The following is a 16,212-nucleotide window of genomic DNA, read 5'->3' on the forward strand; positions in this document are numbered from 1 at the left end:
ATTAGTCCAACTCCAGGAAAAAGGCCAGATCCAAATATCCATGTTGCACCTCGCTGTCAAGTCTCTTCCATAGTCAATCTTCGTGGATTTCTCCGACAATGGTATCATCATTCAACTTCTTGATCTTCTTGATCGCATCAGTGCTTACGGGCCTAGTACAACATGGAACGTCAGTCTCGGTACGCGATATGCTGCGTTAGTATGGGTTCATCCTGGATGAACATACGGAGGGTAGCAGGTCGGGGGAAGCGCTGGGCACAGCAATATATTGGCCGTGTCGTTCGCTCATGTACGAAGGCATAGGACACCACCAGGTTCCTTTCTCAGCTCATCAAACGCTCTATCCCTCGATGTTGCCATATGTGTCCGCATATCTTCCAGTCATCCATTCGCCAACCGTCACAGGAGGGTATTTGGCACCTTGATTTGGGCCTTGGAAGCTGAGAAGACAACTGATCGAATAATCGGGGTTACCGCAAAAGAAGAACGGAGTTCTGTAGCGCTCTGTAGCGCTCCTTGCCGCTTTTACTGATTACGCGACGTAGAGTCGAGAAATATCGGTCGTTCGTCCGCTGCATTATCATATTACCCAGATTCACAACATAAGCGCCGGGATAGCGATAACGTCTACCCATTCCGATGACATGTTGTTCCACACCTGTAGGCCACCAGTCTCGTCCTGGAGGAGAATAGTAACAGCGCCGAAGTCCGTATGCGCACCGATTCCTTTCGAGGGTAAGCTATCAAAAGCATGGTACGACGGGAGCTTTATACCTCTTTCCAATTCGGATGCATCCGGGCCCTGGGTTGGGTAATGAAGAAGTCGTAGAATTGCGATTGGATGCTCGCAAAATTCGTCAAACGTATGCTCATCTAAATCCAACGTGCGTACCAGTATCTGCAGGATGCCCTCTACTAAAGAGGACAAGGCGACATAAATACTCATCCATTGTTTTTCTGAAGTCGCCTGGGTTGCGCACTTCTTCGGTGTACCTGTTGGCTCCCTGTCCAAACTTCCCTTGTACCACATACGGGTCATCCAGTGGTAAGTTCTTTCCCAAATAAATCCCTTCTTTTAGATCGCCTCTGGTCCGCTTCTCAAAGCTCTGGGAGCGAAGGCGCTCGTAACCCTGGTCGGACTTGTTGGTATCTGGAAGGCCAAATCAACAACAATCCCGATGTGCAGGGGCGTGTTCGTTGGCCTACCTAGGCTATATCTCTCTTTAACCTCACTTGGGAGGCCAAATAAATCTTTACTCTGTTGGAAGATTGATTGCTGAAGATCTGACGGGATACCATGATTGATGATTTGGAAGAAGCCATAACTCTCACAGGCTCGCCGCATCTCCCTGATCAGCATTTCTTTGGCCGGGAATTCATGGCCATAGAATGCTGCAGCTCTCGTCAGTCAGTATAGTGAGACTTGAAATGAGAACCTGGTGATACTGAAGTACTAGATACTGACCCGCAAGATCGATGATCGGGGGCCTTAAACGGTCATTTTTCGCATTGATTTCGAGGAAATGCAGTGCAATTGTTCGATATGAGTGAAGAACTTCAACCTCTCAGTGTCAACAGGTGGGGTACCTGGCCCACACACCAATCGCGTTGAAGGGACTTTTGCGATGTTGTTAAAGACATGGAACTTGACCATGAGGCATGGGTTTATGGGGAAATATATCTAAGACTCTTTCCCTTACACTAGTTCGTCAATTGTCACTTGAACCAAGTGCTCAGGGAGTCCTAGTCCCTTGCTTCAACCTGGAATAAGACACTCTGATGTATGTTAATCCTTCTAGAGCATTAATATAGCTAAAGTCGTAGCTATAATCTCCTCTAGGTCACGATTGCTGGTTATTAATAGTATTCGTATGGGTTCATGGCAAGTCACGCGCTGTTAGAGCAATTTAGCTGTCATCCACACTGTAGCCATTCAGGATCTCATCGCTCAGCGCCGGAGACGAAATCAGTCCGAGACATCAAGCATTGCAGGACTTATTATGTTCTCTGGAGCCTAGACACCTATCGTAGTGTGCTGTACAGGTAAATCATCGACATAATGGCAAGGTATCAAGACTAGCTGCATGCCCTTGTTAGTTAGACAGGAAATGTTGAGCAGATTGTGAAGTAAATTTGTGAATCTTTCTAGGATATATTTCGACCCCAGGTTTGGGGTTGAGACACATGATCCGCCTAGCGGGTAGGTGCCTCAGGCTGAACTTGCCCAGGGGTCATCTTCAAAACCCCAACCTCTACTAATTGACTTGCTAATTTCACATTCTACCCCGTCCTGGGGCTAATTATGACTCTAGTATAGCTAGAGCTCCTTGATACATAGTTTCTACTTTGTCTTTTCTTGATTAAATCTCCACGGGCTCTGCTACGCTTAACCGAGTGGTACTTTGACGTCCTCCTATCCATAATATATAATAACCTCCCGAATATCTGAATCATCTTCAATACCTGCAGTGTTGTGTACGTCGTGATTTCTTATCCATCTCCCAGCGGAGAACACAAAAAAAACGACCTTTGAAAATCGAAGGATCTGAAACCCAAACATGGTGACATTGCGCGACCACCTCTTACGTAAATCAAGCCAGCGTCTCCGACAATGTAACAGGAATATGCAAGAAAATTCTCCGGCTACCATCGGGGCTCCGAGGCAACTTTCCTCCGCGAATATTGATTTGCAGAGCCTGATGGAGTAGCTTTGGCTCCTTTAACCCCGAATCCCTTGTCTGCCTCCACTGAACGAACTCATTGCGGCTTTCCCCAACGTGTTTGTTCCGCTTCCGCTGCTCATCCACAGTCGCGAAAGGCATCGGCTCTCGACTTGGTGCAGCAGTGGAAGGTGGATAGTCGTGGCCGGTATACAGCTTGAACTCGGGTGGCAATTCAAGCAACTTTTGCATGGATTGGTGAAGGGCATGGGCATCTCCATTGGGAAAGTCACAGCGAGCGCTGCCGACGTCGGGGTTGAAAATAGAGTCGCCTGTGAAGACACTACTACCGATCAGGTAGCCGACATGGTCCGGGGTATGCCCCGGCAAATGTAAGACTTTTGCGGAGAGATTTCCAATGAGGAAGGTTTCATCGTCCTGCAGTAGATGGTCGAAGGCGTTGTCTAGTTCGTCGGCGTGAACGCCGTATCGGGTAGCGAACGTGTCTTGGACCTCGCGAATCCGTCGCCCAATGCAGATAGGGACTCGTCTGCCTTGCTCTTGCATTCGATCCTGCAGATACGATGCTGCAGTAAGGTGATCGGCATGCGCGTGTGTCTCGAGGAGTCGGACTATTTTATACTTGTGTAAATTGATGCAGTCTAAAAGTGCGTCCGCTGATGTTGTATCGATTGCTAAGTGCTCCTGGCGGAAGTCTAGTACTGGGTCGATGATGACGGCTTCGCAGGTTTCAGGGCATGCGACAATATACTGCCAGGTGGAGGTTTGGTGTTCGAAAACTGGGTGGACTATAGGCTCCATGGCCGCAATGAGCTGTGAGTATAGTTGTCTTAATTCTTCGATTCAGGTAATCCATGCGTATATAACCACTATGTTCACTCGTTATCTACTATGATGGCTACGGAGGTCTACCATAGGGGGGAGCACTTCAATCAACCCTCTCGGACGAGATTGACAATTGACGGCGACCATGACCTACCTGAAGGAGCTAGTATCTGATTATCAGGAAAAGGTCAGCCCTAGCCGACCTGACACATCGCCCCTGAGTGCTTGATGGCAGGACATACGACGGAGTGGTCAGTCGCCGATTGCAGGTCCGCTTGCCTTTTGGTTCATCCAGCCCTAACTGGTCGAGTGTGGGTCGCCGTTCGAGAAATGCTCAATCGCCGATTGACCTACAACGTCCTTCGAAAGGTCGGCGACCCGTCATACTGGAGAGAGAATCTATTTTTCCCCTTCATCTTTCGGCCGACTAAAGATGTACTTTGGCTATAGCCCGTGAATATGCGATTTAAGGGTGGTTGTGTCTTGGCGGTACCGCCTTTCACCAGACGTAGAGCATATAGAAATCTTTTTCATCATCTGTAAACTTCTCCCTGAAGACAACGAGACCCGATAACTCGGCAAGGAATCCGGCCGCGAGCGACCCTGATCTAGTCGATAAGATACCTCCTACCATTCTCTTCATGGCCAACAACGTCGTAGAACCAGAATCGCAAAGATGCCCAGCGGACAGTGGACCAACATGGACAGGCCCTTTAGCCTCGAAACATGAGACTGGCTGGCGCCATATAGTGCGAAATTTTACTCCTGCGTAGGTGTGGGCTGACTTGCCAGCAGATCCTGCTTGCCAAATGGGCTTGGCTAATCGATCTATAGGTGGTTTTCAGCAAACATGGGTACTGGAATTGCATCTATCCTACTCAATACCTTACCATACAATGGGAGATGGCTCTACTGGATATCAGTGATACTATTTGCCCTAAATGTGCTGTTATTCCTTGGCTTTTTGCTCCTAACAGTTCTTCGGTATCTGCTGTACCCTGAAATATTCCCAGTGATGATTACTCATCCAGCTCAATCATTATTCCTGGGTACTTTCCCAATGGGCCTCGCCACGATTATTAACATGATTTGCTTTGTCTGCGTGCCTGCGTGGGGAATCTGGGCAAGTTACTTTGTCTGGGGGCTGTGGATAGCTGATGCTGTTGTCTCTGTACTAACATGCTTTGTGGTGCCGTTCATCATGTAAGTTCTTCTGGAACGAGTGCGTCTTGCAGGGCTAATCCGTGTAGGATGACGCGGAGTTCCGAAATCACGATATCATCTATGAGCGCAGCATGGCTACTTCCCGTCGTAGCATGCGTCGTCGCCGCAGCCTCTGGTGCCATTGTCGCGGATGTATTGCCAGATCCACAATATGCGTTCGGAACCATTATCGTCAGCTATGTATTATGGGGAGTGGGGGTACCTCTTGCGCTGATGATAATCGTCATTTATCTCCTGCGACTGATGCTCCACAAGCTTCCGCCAAAGCAGCTCATTGTCAGCATGTTTTTGCCTCTCGGACCTCTTGGGCAAGGCAGTTATGGGTATGCGTGCCCCATGCCGCCTCACAAAGTCTTCATCAACTCACATTAATTCTTGTAGCATCCAAAAGCTGGGTCAAGTGTCTCAGAAAATCTTCCCTGAAGCCCACACTCTTCGACCGGGAACGGGAGAGGTCTTCGAAATGATGGGCTTTTTCATCGGACTACTACTATGGGCTTTCGGACTTCTCTGGCTTTTCTTCGCTGTGGCTTCTATTATTCGCACCCGGAAATTCCCATTCAATCTTGGCTGGTGGGCATTCACTTTCCCTCTCGGTGTGTATGCTACCAGTACATGTCAATTGGGTCGCGAGATGCCATCACGGTTTTTCCGCGTGGTCGGTACGGTATGTTAAGGCTAATAAAGGAGGGACTTTTCGTTTGGGGCTAACGTGATGGTAGATATTCTCAGTTTGTGTGGTGTTATTATGGATCCTGGTGACGTGTCTTACCACTAAAGGTATCTATGATCGGAGTCTCTTCGTCGCGCCTTGTTTGGCGGATTTGCGGAAAAAGCAGGAGAGGAAGCAAGGGGAACAGCTTCATATCGAAGAGAAATAGTTACACTAATGGCTTTGTAATGTTAACGGAGGTCGCATGCGGTGAAACGCTTCCGATTCTAAAATTATATAGGAGATAGATATAAACTGTGGTTCTCCAGTCTTCGATATCAGACTTTAAAGGTTCTAATACTCTAAAAGGCTTTTTACTTAGCTGTGTTTTTCAAGATATATATCCTCTAGAGATGCAAGATCGATCACACTACCTGGCATAGATGATGCTGTTTCCGCACCCCTAGGAGAAGAGAAAATGTGGTCTTAGCAAAGCTTTTGCCCCTTACTTATCAGAGTATGGCGGACAGCCAGAGGATCCACCTATGTGCCTATCGATCAGTAGAACATTTGTACGGCATGTTGCTCTAGTTGGGACGATGCGTTGCATTGCATGCCTACATCGTAGTACTCTCAAGACCTAACCTATCCTCAGATATTGTTGTTCGTGCCAAAAAAGCGGGTCCCCCAGTCCGTATAGATACCACTGTCAACACCAACGTAAGAACCCACCTTGCGATGAGCGATGATGGTCTAGATAGCTGTCAATTTGGGCTCAGCAAGCGACGCGAACTCTGATCCAGCCGATTTAATTCTACCCTTAATCCTGTTTTCAAGGTTGGACATTACCTACCCGAGGTAGGGATGATTGAATTTCATCGCAACAAGAGGTCCATGTTTTCGTTCGGTAGAAGGTGATGACAATGGTACGTGACTGGTTCCTTGCTGCCATATCCTTCTCTAGGTACTCGATTCTGGGAGCATCTTAATCTTGATTCCTATCATCTGCTCATGTTCAAATTGAATCATGGCATCGCCAGCGGCATCAATGAGCGATCGTCGATGCCCAGAGTATTCTCGGCTAAACGCCAAGCAAGATCTTTGCCCCAGAGAGAAAGTGAAATAAAATGAGGGCAGAAGACATATATGTATAAGACATACCTCGTATAATAGTTTTCGGGCTATAATTACGACTTCGCTTCTGGCCAGGGGTAACTGGTCACGTTGCCAAGAGAGCCCTATGCGGGATCCTAGCGGCTGTTTATGTAGGGATGATAGATAAACCCCGGGAAAAAGCTCTTCCGAGGCAAGAGGTAACGACTATTCTATCGGGCCTGGGTTCTTTTTAAGACATTAAAGGGTCGAATCACCCTAGGGACGGTGTAACAACTAACCTCCTTTTCCGTTGGCGCCGTTGAGAAGGAGACCTGTGATGGATGTGAATCGGCTCTTGTCACTCCGCATTCGCTAGTTAAGAATAGAACGAATGAAAATTGACCATGCCGATCAGAATATTTTCAAGCGGAGAAGATTATACACGGCAGGATACAATTTCCCTCTAATAGCCTTGCGGGACGCAAAGGTACACACAAAGGTCGAATCAATTGGCTATCAGTGAGACTAGTCTAGGAGAGCGTCGTACGAGTATTACCTCAGCGCTTACTGCACGTATGACAAGGAGAAAATATGTTGCTGGAGCCCGTTTTTGCTCCGGGTAAGTGGCGCACACTACGCTGAACATATTTACAATGGAGGATTGAGGACTTTCGGGAGAAACAACAGTGGGCAGTTCTAGGAGCCTTAGATAGGCAAAGGTGAGGTAGCTACAATTGAGGAGCCGTATGCCGGTGTCAGTCGGTGTGGCATTCTCGATACGAACTCCATTCGGTCGGCAATCCGAAATTTGCGACGACGATCAATGGCGCATTGTAGTCTTTGCCAAGGTTTCTAGAATGGGTATAGTTCCCTATTCATTGAGTATGTAGCGAGTCTGCAGACCAGCTGACCATTACCAAGGGGCTTAGAGATGAACTCCGTCAGTGCTCGATCCATACGTTGTATGAAGGACAAAGAAAACGCCTTCTAACAGATTCTCGGGTGGAGCTAATCCAACATGGCTCAAGGAAACTTCCGCCACCGGTTTAGCAAAGGACAGCAGGGGCTTTGTTGCAGCTTATTATGATACCGGGCATAGGAAGGACATTCACGTAGGCGTACTTAGCGTTAAGAAGACCCTCCATCCTTGGATTGGTGGGGGAGGGGGTGTGGCTTACCCTTGGGTTGCAACAATAAGTTCTTTCTTGGACTATCTTCATTTCCAGCCTTCGGTGAATGATGAAGTGACACAAGCGGGGTGAATGAGAAGCGAACATGGCAAGACAAGTGAAGAATACTATTAACTCGACCTGGTGGCAAAGGGCTCACATCCAAGGCTTACAGAACATGCCCTAACGAGTAAATATGGGAAAACTATCCCCAACTAGTTTATTGAACCTTTCCTGAGGAAATTTGGATTCTGATTACTATGCAATGACCAACAGGCTACAGAAAAACATGCAGAAGATACTATCCGAGATCTTCTAGCGTTCGTGCCTTTAGTTGTCAACTTAACCAAATGGGGGAAATGACAGGGCACGAGACTTCGCTAAAACTGACCTGAGATTTTAGGCTCGGGCACTAAAGAAAGAGTGCTTGGCTTCAACCCTACCAATGGTTTTCAACGGTGGCTTACCAGGGACAAAGGGACTGCCCGTATTCCACCAAACAAACCCTCAATGACTCCAGTCGCCTTTGAAACCCACTAGACTCTGTTCGTAGATTGAAGGCAATTGCGCCGCCTGCGGGATTAACAAGTGGTGGACCATGGATTCTGCGTCTGGGGAAGGCCCTTTTCTGCAAGCCTTGCTCCATCTTTGCACACTGGCCCCGGGTAAACACCCCAGATCCTCCTCGACTATTTGTACTCTCTTGTTTCCGGCACTTTAATACAAAAACAAGTGACAACAATTTGGACAATCCTCCTGACCTTGGGCCAGGAAGTGACACTGAGGTGACGTAGCATCTAACTATACCGTTGGCTTTTCCCCTCCGCATTTAGAATGGACGAATCCAAGTATGCTGCCCAGATGAACGTGACGATCCATAGCCCTGCCGAGTTAGTGCTCTTTCCCTAGAGTCCTCTTGCTTCTTTTCACTGACAACGGAGCGGTAGCATTGAGAACCCACTGCGTGGCATTCCTCAAGATCAGCTCCTCTGCGACGTCGAAGACTATGCGCAAGAGTACGACCTGAACGACATCCTTCCTTTCCTGAAGAAGGGAGCCTTGGTCGCTCAGAGGCCAGATGAGTATGACGAAATCCCAGAGCTGAGCGCCGAGGACCGTCAGTTCATACGACAGGAGACCACAAATCGCTGGAAGCAACCCTGGGCACTATATTACACCATCATTCTCAGCTCTATCGCCGCCGCTATCCAAGGATGGGATCAGACAGGTAATTGAGGACCGGCGCAACTACTTGCAAGATGTGTGACTGACCTCCACCGTAGGATCTAACGGTGCCAACCTTACCTTTGCACACCAGTTTGGCATCCCCCAGGATCCACCAGGCTGTGCATCGCCATCCGAATGTAGTCGGAACCAGTGGATTGTGGGTGCTATTAATGCTATCCCTTATATGACAATTGCAATTTTGTTAGTATTTCCCTGATTCACTTCAATGTGGAGGCTGATCCAACATCTATGTCGCAGTGCGGGCTGGCTTTCCGATCCTCTGAACCACTGGCTAGGTCGCAAGTGGGTGATTTTCATTGCTGCGGTGTTTAGCTTGGTCGCGCCTATTGCGTGCGCCGTGACCCAAACTTGGGGCCAGCTAGCGGCCTGTCGTGTTCTCCTCGGAATTGGCATGGGCCTGAAAGAGGTCAGCGTTCCTGTTCTTTCAGCCGAAAATGCCCCGACCAACGTCCGTGGAGGGCTTGTGATGTCCTGGCAGATCTGTAAGTGCTTTATGCTCGCATAGAAGGTGTACATAATAGTCTCTAACTCTTAACTACTCAGGGACCGCGTTCGGTATCTTCCTTGGGACATGCGCCAATCTCGTGGTGGTCAACACGGGTGCCATCGCATGGAGACTTCAGCTCGGTTCAGCGTTCATCCCCGCCGTTCCACTGTTGCTCGGAATCTATTGGTGCCCCGAGTCTCCTCGTTGGTTACTCAGGAAGAACAAGGCCCGTGAAGCATATAACTCGTTGTTACGACTGAGGAACAGTCCTCTCCAGGCCGCTCGCGATCTCTACAAGATCCATGCCCAGATGAGATTGGAGAAGAAAATGATTGAGAACTCCACCGAACTCTCGAAGAGCGACAATACGTTCGTGCGTTTCATGGAGCTCTTCACCATTCCACGCAACCGTCGCGCGACCCAGGCCTCTGGTATCGTCATGATCGGACAGCAAATGTGCGGAAGTGCGTATCTCCCACACTCCCTGCTCCCGCAAAGCTAGGAATGCTAACGGCTCCCCGTAGTCAATATCATTGCCTTTTACTCATCTTCAATTTTCTCCAAGGCCGGCGCCAGTAACATCGAGGCACTCCTCGCGTCATTTGGCTTCGGCTTTGTAAACTTCCTCTTCGCTTGGCCCGCCGTCTGGACCATCGACACCTTCGGTCGTCGCTGGCTGCTCCTCGCGACCTTCCCCAACATGTGCTGGACCCTCCTTGCCGCAGGATTCTGTTTCTGGATCCCGGAAGAAAACAAGGGTGCCCATCTCGGCGGCATAACCCTGTTCATCTACCTTTTCAACATCTTCTACTCCCCCGGTGAAGGTCCCGTCCCATTCACCTACTCCGCCGAAGTCTTCCCGGTGTCCCATCGTGAAATCGGCATGGCCTGGGCCGTAGCAACGAACAACTTCTGGGCCGCTGTCCTCTCCCTGACCTTCCCGTACATCCTCCGCGAGTTCAAGCCGCAGGGCGCCTTCGGTTTCTACGCGGGCCTCAACATCGTCGCCTTCGTCTTGATCTTCTTCTTCCTGCCCGAGACTAAGCAAAGGTCACTTGAGGAGTTGGACCGCGTCTTTAGCATGTCGACTCGCGCACATGCTAAGTATCAGTTGACTGAGGCGCTGCCCTGGTGGTTCCGGCGCAAGATCCTCCGGCGCAAGAACGCCGTTTGTCGTGATCTTTATGATGACAGTTTCGCGGTTAATGTTGTTCCGCGCCATTTTAAGTCGGGACATGTTGATCAAGTGGAAAGTGAGAATGTGTGAGGTCTGGAGTCTACCATGACTCGGACGGCACTGTGTGGGATTTGTTGTGAATATTGTTGGATTTAATTCTGCTCTTGTGCGATGGCTGTTGATATTGTGGCTTGGTGATTTTGCTGTCAACGGAATTGGGCATCCGGGATTCTTCGATTTGAACTGCGTTGTGATGAAGGCGTTGGACAGCGTTTGAATGCTAACATTCGATTATGTATCTTCTAGACGGAGAATAAAGAATGATCATTTATGGAGCTGTGATCTTTTGTTATATCATAGTGGCATTATGGTGAACACGGCGATTGATTCTTCACACAAATATACTATCTTCCTATCAGCACATTAAGTCATAGCTTTTATTCTAAATATTCATTCAATAGTAGGTGGCGACATTCCATTCCTGGATTCAATTGGAAGAAATTAACATTGCGCTGTAGGCGCGATGCTCCATCCTATGTTATCTGGCAGCGCCCTTATTTGGAGAACCCTGCAGCAATTGGTGATGTTTTTGGTTGTCCAAAAACATCCTTTGATAGAAGCTCCCTATAGATCTCAGCGTTTTAATTAGCAGTTGGTCCCAATTCCTATTGGAAATTACATATACATCCAAGAAAGAAGACACTTTTAGTGATACTCAGCGAAGAAGCTTTCCAAACTGCATCCGTTGTATAGATCTGATGAGGGAGCGATGTGACAACTAGATAGATGTCTGAAAACGAGCTTCACAGCGCGAAGTTATCTTTCATGAGCCCTTGGGCTACGTGTTGGTTGCCACAGTGAACAAGAAATAATATCACATTCGGGCCTTGCAACGCACACCGGTAGACTAGCCATTTTTAGTGATCGACGGTTCTTTTCCAAGTTTTACCGTAACTAGAGTTATATCAGGATGAGGTTGATCTCCTCACATCAGGTAAAGGTTTATATCACCCGTTTTCTAAGCCCTAAAGATCTTCACTTCCCGGCAAGTCATCCCGCCAATCTCGGCCAAACTAAACCATGTTCCAAGAACACCCAAGATTCCCCACCAATCAATCCTAAAAGTCGGTACGTCATGATTAAGTCAAATTGAATATGTTCCGTCGATATAAATAAACTCCTGTTATATAAGTTTCTTATACGTTAAATATGTATATATCACCTTCTGGTCTATACGCTGGATTACATCTCGCGGACATCTTGTGAGGAGAGTGACTACGTGACATGTTGTTGAGAGCCAGGTCAATACTACTACGAAGGAACACAAGATGGACCATCGGCCACCCACCCGCACTCAGCCGGCTGCATCAGCCAACAAACTTCCAACCATCCACTCGAATCCGGTCATGAAGCGCTCCTTTTCGTCTACCGCGACCGTAGATCCCGATCGGCCTGCGTCGGCATCCACTGATCAAGCAAAAGAGTGGAACAAGCAAGCCCTCAGCTACAATCTCCAGATGAAAACTGCCCTGACCGAGCTCCTCAATGACGCGCGAGCAAAGGGAAGTGGCCAGGGGAGCCGCTGTCTCCAGAATATCCTGATGGATACGGAGCGGCAGATGAGGGACAACAGGAGGAAGTCGCTCAACACACGAGGTGAGAAGTGAGGGGTTACGACACTATCCGCGAAATGCCTTTTCATATTCTCTGTCTAAGGATCAGGGTGTTGAGGGTTACCGAATATTGTCCAGGTATCGGACTGAGCGACGGTGCTGGCTCCCCTTCAGGCGCGCTGCGATAGGTCAAGAAACCTAATCTATGGCTTCCCATTCCCCAGGCGAAAACTGCCATCGTGGGAGAAATACCGTCAGTTGCGATTCCTGTCCTCGCATAATATCTGAATTGTCAGAGCACGTATTCGTGACCATTTCATAATGTGGCTTGCTTTCCATTAGTGTATTATAGCAACGTATGTCTTGGTAGTGTCTCATTGCATGTTATCATGGAGCCGCACACTCAGATCGCGAGCATATCATTGGAGCCGATAATAATAATAGCAGAGGAGATTCGTGTGACTGGCGTGTTGTAATAATGATTCACAGAATGTCACGCATCAGTATTAGTAAACCACCTATCGTGGGTAAATACGCCAAGATACATCTCTATTTGAAATAACATCAGAGATTGATCGCTCACAGCGTGTTGTAGAAACATAGATGAAGCTTTTATTCGAGCAACTGAAACATCCCGGCGTGCCATCCATATGCCCGGGACAGACGCCGGCCGTGCCGCCGAGCCACGAGGAAGGGGATCTTGCCACTGGGATGGGGCTCGTGGAATTGAATGCTGCGCTCTACGTCCAGGTTCTGTGGCGTGAATTGCCACACCGACCCGTACAGCTTCTCGAGCGCAAACCCGGTTGAACGCATAGCGTGGAGGAAGTCGGTCCACGCCACCTCGCCCGGCTGCGAGGTGCGCGACGAGGTAAAGAAGAGAGTCGAGAAGACCTTCAGGGTGCGTTGGTCCACAGAAAAGGTGGGTTGACGATCCGGCCCATGGTGACTCACCTCCTCCGCGCGGTTGTTGGAGGTTTCCCGCACACTCTGCGTCATCCCGCGTCTCTTTACTTTCACCTTCCCCGTCGCTAAAGCCGAATCCGGGCGGACGGTACGCTGCGTCCGTTGCTCCAGGTCGAAATACAACTGTGACAGCGGGAGGCACAGCTCGTCAGCGGTGGGGGTGGGTTCCGCATTTTTGACGGGTTCGATCCAGTCTGGCGTCCGGCGGATGACACGATCCTTTGCCAGGAGATGGCGAATCGCGGCCTGCTGTGAGACCCCGTCTTTGTTGATTAGCAGTGAATCGGCCTTCTTCCAGAACGCATCCAGGTTCGCTTCGGCCTTCTGCATGGCCGCGGTCGTCTCGCGCGTCCGGCGTTTGTCGACGGGGTAATAATACCGGCCATCCGACGGATCAGCCACATCGCCCAGGGGGACTTCCTCCATCTCCTTATCAAACTCGCTCCACCGATCCATCTTCCGCATATAATCATCCTTAATCTCCTGCTCCTTCTCGGCGATTTTGTTCTCGAAGCTCGCGGCCCAGGGCTGGAACAACGAAATCTGGTGCTGGCACTCCGACATAAGGGTCAGGTCCGATATCGTGCTCATCACCCAGGGCGAAATGAGACTCTTGATCGACTTCTCGGTTTCGATCAATCGGTCGAGCTCGTCCATGAGATTATGCAAACCGGCCAGGTGTCGGTTGCGCTCATCCCATAAGGTGATTAGCAAGAAGGATAGATGATTCCGCTTCTTGTCCGCCACGAAGCTCTCCTTCGACATCGTCTGCAGGTTGTCCTTGCCGTATTGTGGTTCCGCACGAACGAAGAAAGAGCGCAGCGGAGGGGATGGAGGCACGCCCACTTGGAGGTTGATGATAGGACCCCGGACCATGTGTTCGAGGAACCAAAATAACCGGCAGAAGGCCCATTCCAAGTCCTCAGGGAGATCCTTCTCCGGTCGCAGAGTTGGCCCGTACCCCACCATTAGGGATTGTAGATCGCTCAGCTGCAGTTGCAATTCGTCCCAGAGACCAAACGCGAGATACGCATCGGAGAGAACTGTGTTAACGACTCGGTTCCACAGTGTCTTCGAGCCAGGCTGCTTGACTGTATAATGAAGTCGACCCTGCCGATCCGGAACAATTTCCGGTCGGTGTTCCCTCCGATCGAGCAATACATCGGCAAAGTACCCCGGGTCTTCGCGCAACGCCCAGATATGATCCTCCGCCGCGGACCGTTTGGCGGCGACAATGCTTCGCAGGCGACTGAAGTCGAGGCTAGCCGGTAATCGGTAGGGGGCCTCCGCTGTCATTAGCGCTAATGTGTTCATCCCGGGCTCTGATGTCAACAGCGCAGGCGGTTCAGCTGCGATGGGGATATCATCGTGCAGGATATTGTGCCGGGTGTAGTCACAGAGCAATGACATGCAACAGTCGACCAGAAAGCGGTACAGACGCTCTTGAATTTCGAGCGCAATGAGCCCCTCCCCAGGATTCATTCCGCGTTGTGTATGCATCCAATCGAAGGCACGCTCGTCGTCATCCCAGTGTAGAAGCTCTCCGTATGTATCCGGTGTGGTTCGCCCTGTGAACATCATGACATGCTCATTCAAGAACGCCGGACGGATGTTGCCCGTGGTATGTCCGAAATGGGTCGCGTTGCAGTCGGCAGCGATGAAGGCATGCGGCGGATGGCGTCCACGGGCATTGAGAAAGATCAGTAGGATCTTAGGTTTTAGGAGGTCTTCCTGGTTGATATATGGCCACATAAACGCCCCCCGATATTGCGGGTCCCCCGGAGAGCCCTTGTCGAAGGCTTCCCAGTCGGGACGATGGGAGAGGGGCATGTCAGGCCATGCGGCGAGTATCACCTTCTTGCGCTGCTCTCGGGTTCGCTTCAGCCAGCGCTTTTGAATGGTAGATTCAAAGCGCTCGAGAATGCGATTCAACAAGGCTGCATCGCTCAAGATATTCGTAGCGCGTGCGCGCGCCTCGTGGCGCACCTCCGCTGGCTTGGGCATGGACGATGGCATGGGTAACCCGGTCTGGCGGAAGAAACTCATCGGATCGTTCCAGTCAACGGCGTCGGCGGTCTCCTGATCCACATAGGGACCAAGACCATTCTCCTGTTCCCATTCACTGACTACATCACGATATGCGAAGGGCTGCATGCGAGGATCGCGATTGAGCGACATGATCTTGAAGGTGAGATTGCAGTTCATCAATCCTCGTGGTTCTTATTTTGGACGCGAAAAAGAAAGGCGGTGAGAATCGCGGGAGCAAAGTAGCTGACCGCCTGTAATGGGAATCTTTATTGGTGGTGCTACTCACCGCACTCCAGTCAACTTATTGGTAATTCAGTCACGTGACGTGATGTATTCCCAAAAAGGTCTAGCGGGATGCCTACTAGTATTGTCATGAAAGGAGACCTAGAGATAAAGAGATTCATGCTTCTGCATCTACACGATGAAGCACATTGTTGAGTGTCCCGCTCCGTGTGACCTGCTGACTGTCCCAATCACTCAGAATTAGTATGCCGACCCAAGGATCACAAAGCAACCTTTCAACGAGTTGTGAAAGTTGAATTTTAGTAGAAAAAGCCCTGAAGGTATTATTGATAACTTTATCCACGGCATAGTGAGCGGACTATCCAATACTCACGGGTCGCGATGAAGTTCGAATCCAACCAAAGACATCTTCGTTCAAGAACATGGTATCGCCCACATATCCACCAGTGAGATCCGATTCGAAATCCGTATTGGGTCGCGTGATTATTTCATGCACTGTACTATCTCTAAACGTAACGTAGGTCAACTTTCTGGAATGCCCCTATGCAATCGACACACAATGAAGTCTAAGAACCATGATTGATTCGCTGTCTCGTCGTCGATTAGATCAATGCGAAGTACCCGTAATTGGGGGGGAAACAAAGCTCGATTTATTGTTTTCTAGTACCTCGAGATCAGCATTTGTTTTGCTCATTTTGCTCTAGGAGTGACATGTCGCTATGGGTGATCCTTACTGCGTAGTAACTATCTGGCAAGAAGCGAAGCTCCTCAATGTCGGGCAGTGTTTGCACCGGTTAGTCTCTT

The 16,212-nt window shown here is 49.6% G+C and overlaps 6 protein-coding genes across 6 annotated transcripts; 3 read left to right on the forward strand and 3 right to left on the reverse strand.

Annotated features, from left to right (window-relative positions):
* Positions 1–340: 340 nt before the first annotated feature.
* BDW43DRAFT_301613 (isopenicillin N synthase family dioxygenase) lies at positions 341–1,641 on the reverse strand (the record flags this gene model as incomplete). The annotated part of the gene is made up of 8 exons (XM_032045081.1): positions 341–502; positions 537–572; positions 626–726; positions 775–941; positions 994–1,150; positions 1,207–1,392; positions 1,466–1,488; positions 1,601–1,641. 8 exons carry the CDS (start codon positions 1,639–1,641, stop codon positions 341–343), a joined length of 873 nt encoding a protein of 290 aa, XP_031898520.1.
* A 574-nt stretch (positions 1,642–2,215) lies between these two features.
* On the reverse strand, positions 2,216–3,548 carry BDW43DRAFT_282095 (MBL fold metallo-hydrolase). Its single transcript, XM_032042589.1, has one exon. The coding sequence runs from the start codon at positions 3,480–3,482 to the stop codon at positions 2,592–2,594; it is 891 nt and encodes a 296-aa protein (XP_031898521.1). The 5' UTR covers positions 3,483–3,548; the 3' UTR covers positions 2,216–2,591.
* Positions 3,549–3,967: 419 nt separating this feature from the next.
* Positions 3,968–5,651, forward strand: BDW43DRAFT_282096 (TDT family transporter). Its single transcript, XM_032042590.1, has 5 exons — positions 3,968–4,279; positions 4,341–4,709; positions 4,757–5,053; positions 5,112–5,397; positions 5,453–5,651. The coding sequence occupies exons 2-5, from the start codon at positions 4,357–4,359 to the stop codon at positions 5,609–5,611; spliced, it is 1,095 nt and encodes a 364-aa protein (XP_031898522.1). The 5' UTR covers positions 3,968–4,279; positions 4,341–4,356; the 3' UTR covers positions 5,612–5,651.
* Positions 5,652–8,480: 2,829 nt separating this feature from the next.
* BDW43DRAFT_301616 (putative MFS sugar transporter) lies at positions 8,481–10,648 on the forward strand (the record flags this gene model as incomplete). The annotated part of the gene is made up of 6 exons (XM_032045082.1): positions 8,481–8,536; positions 8,594–8,874; positions 8,930–9,074; positions 9,132–9,376; positions 9,438–9,845; positions 9,906–10,648. 6 exons carry the CDS (start codon positions 8,481–8,483, stop codon positions 10,646–10,648), a joined length of 1,878 nt encoding a protein of 625 aa, XP_031898523.1.
* A 1,135-nt stretch (positions 10,649–11,783) lies between these two features.
* Positions 11,784–12,297, forward strand: BDW43DRAFT_136048 (uncharacterized protein). The gene has a single exon (XM_032038261.1). It carries the CDS (start codon positions 11,887–11,889, stop codon positions 12,223–12,225), a length of 339 nt encoding a protein of 112 aa, XP_031898524.1. The 5' UTR covers positions 11,784–11,886; the 3' UTR covers positions 12,226–12,297.
* Positions 12,298–12,783: 486 nt separating this feature from the next.
* Positions 12,784–15,141, reverse strand: BDW43DRAFT_301617 (uncharacterized protein; the record flags this gene model as incomplete). The annotated part of the gene is made up of 1 exon (XM_032045083.1): positions 12,784–15,141. The coding sequence occupies one exon, from the start codon at positions 15,139–15,141 to the stop codon at positions 12,784–12,786; it is 2,358 nt and encodes a 785-aa protein (XP_031898525.1).
* Between the last annotated feature and the right edge of the window lie 1,071 nt (positions 15,142–16,212).

The sequence above is a fragment of the Aspergillus alliaceus genome (assembly GCF_009176365.1).
Source record: "Aspergillus alliaceus strain CBS 536.65 unplaced genomic scaffold BDW43scaffold_33, whole genome shotgun sequence".
Lineage (NCBI taxonomy): Eukaryota > Fungi > Ascomycota > Eurotiomycetes > Eurotiales > Aspergillaceae > Aspergillus > Aspergillus alliaceus.

Bases quoted from the DNA above. Each gene is read 5' to 3' on its own strand.
- BDW43DRAFT_136048 (XM_032038261.1), top strand. From the start codon at position 11,887: ATGGACCATCGGCCACCCACCCGCACTCAGCCGGCTGCATCAGCCAAC.
- BDW43DRAFT_282096 (XM_032042590.1), top strand. From the start codon at position 4,357: ATGGGTACTGGAATTGCATCTATCCTACTCAATACCTTACCATACAAT. The intron at 5,054-5,111 runs GTATGCGTGCCC...TAATTCTTGTAG, and splicing joins CTTGGGCAAGGCAGTTATGG to CATCCAAAAGCTGGGTCAAG. The intron at 5,398-5,452 runs GTATGTTAAGGC...ACGTGATGGTAG, and splicing joins TTTTCCGCGTGGTCGGTACG to ATATTCTCAGTTTGTGTGGT.
- BDW43DRAFT_282095 (XM_032042589.1), bottom strand. From the start codon at position 3,482: ATGGAGCCTATAGTCCACCCAGTTTTCGAACACCAAACCTCCACCTGG.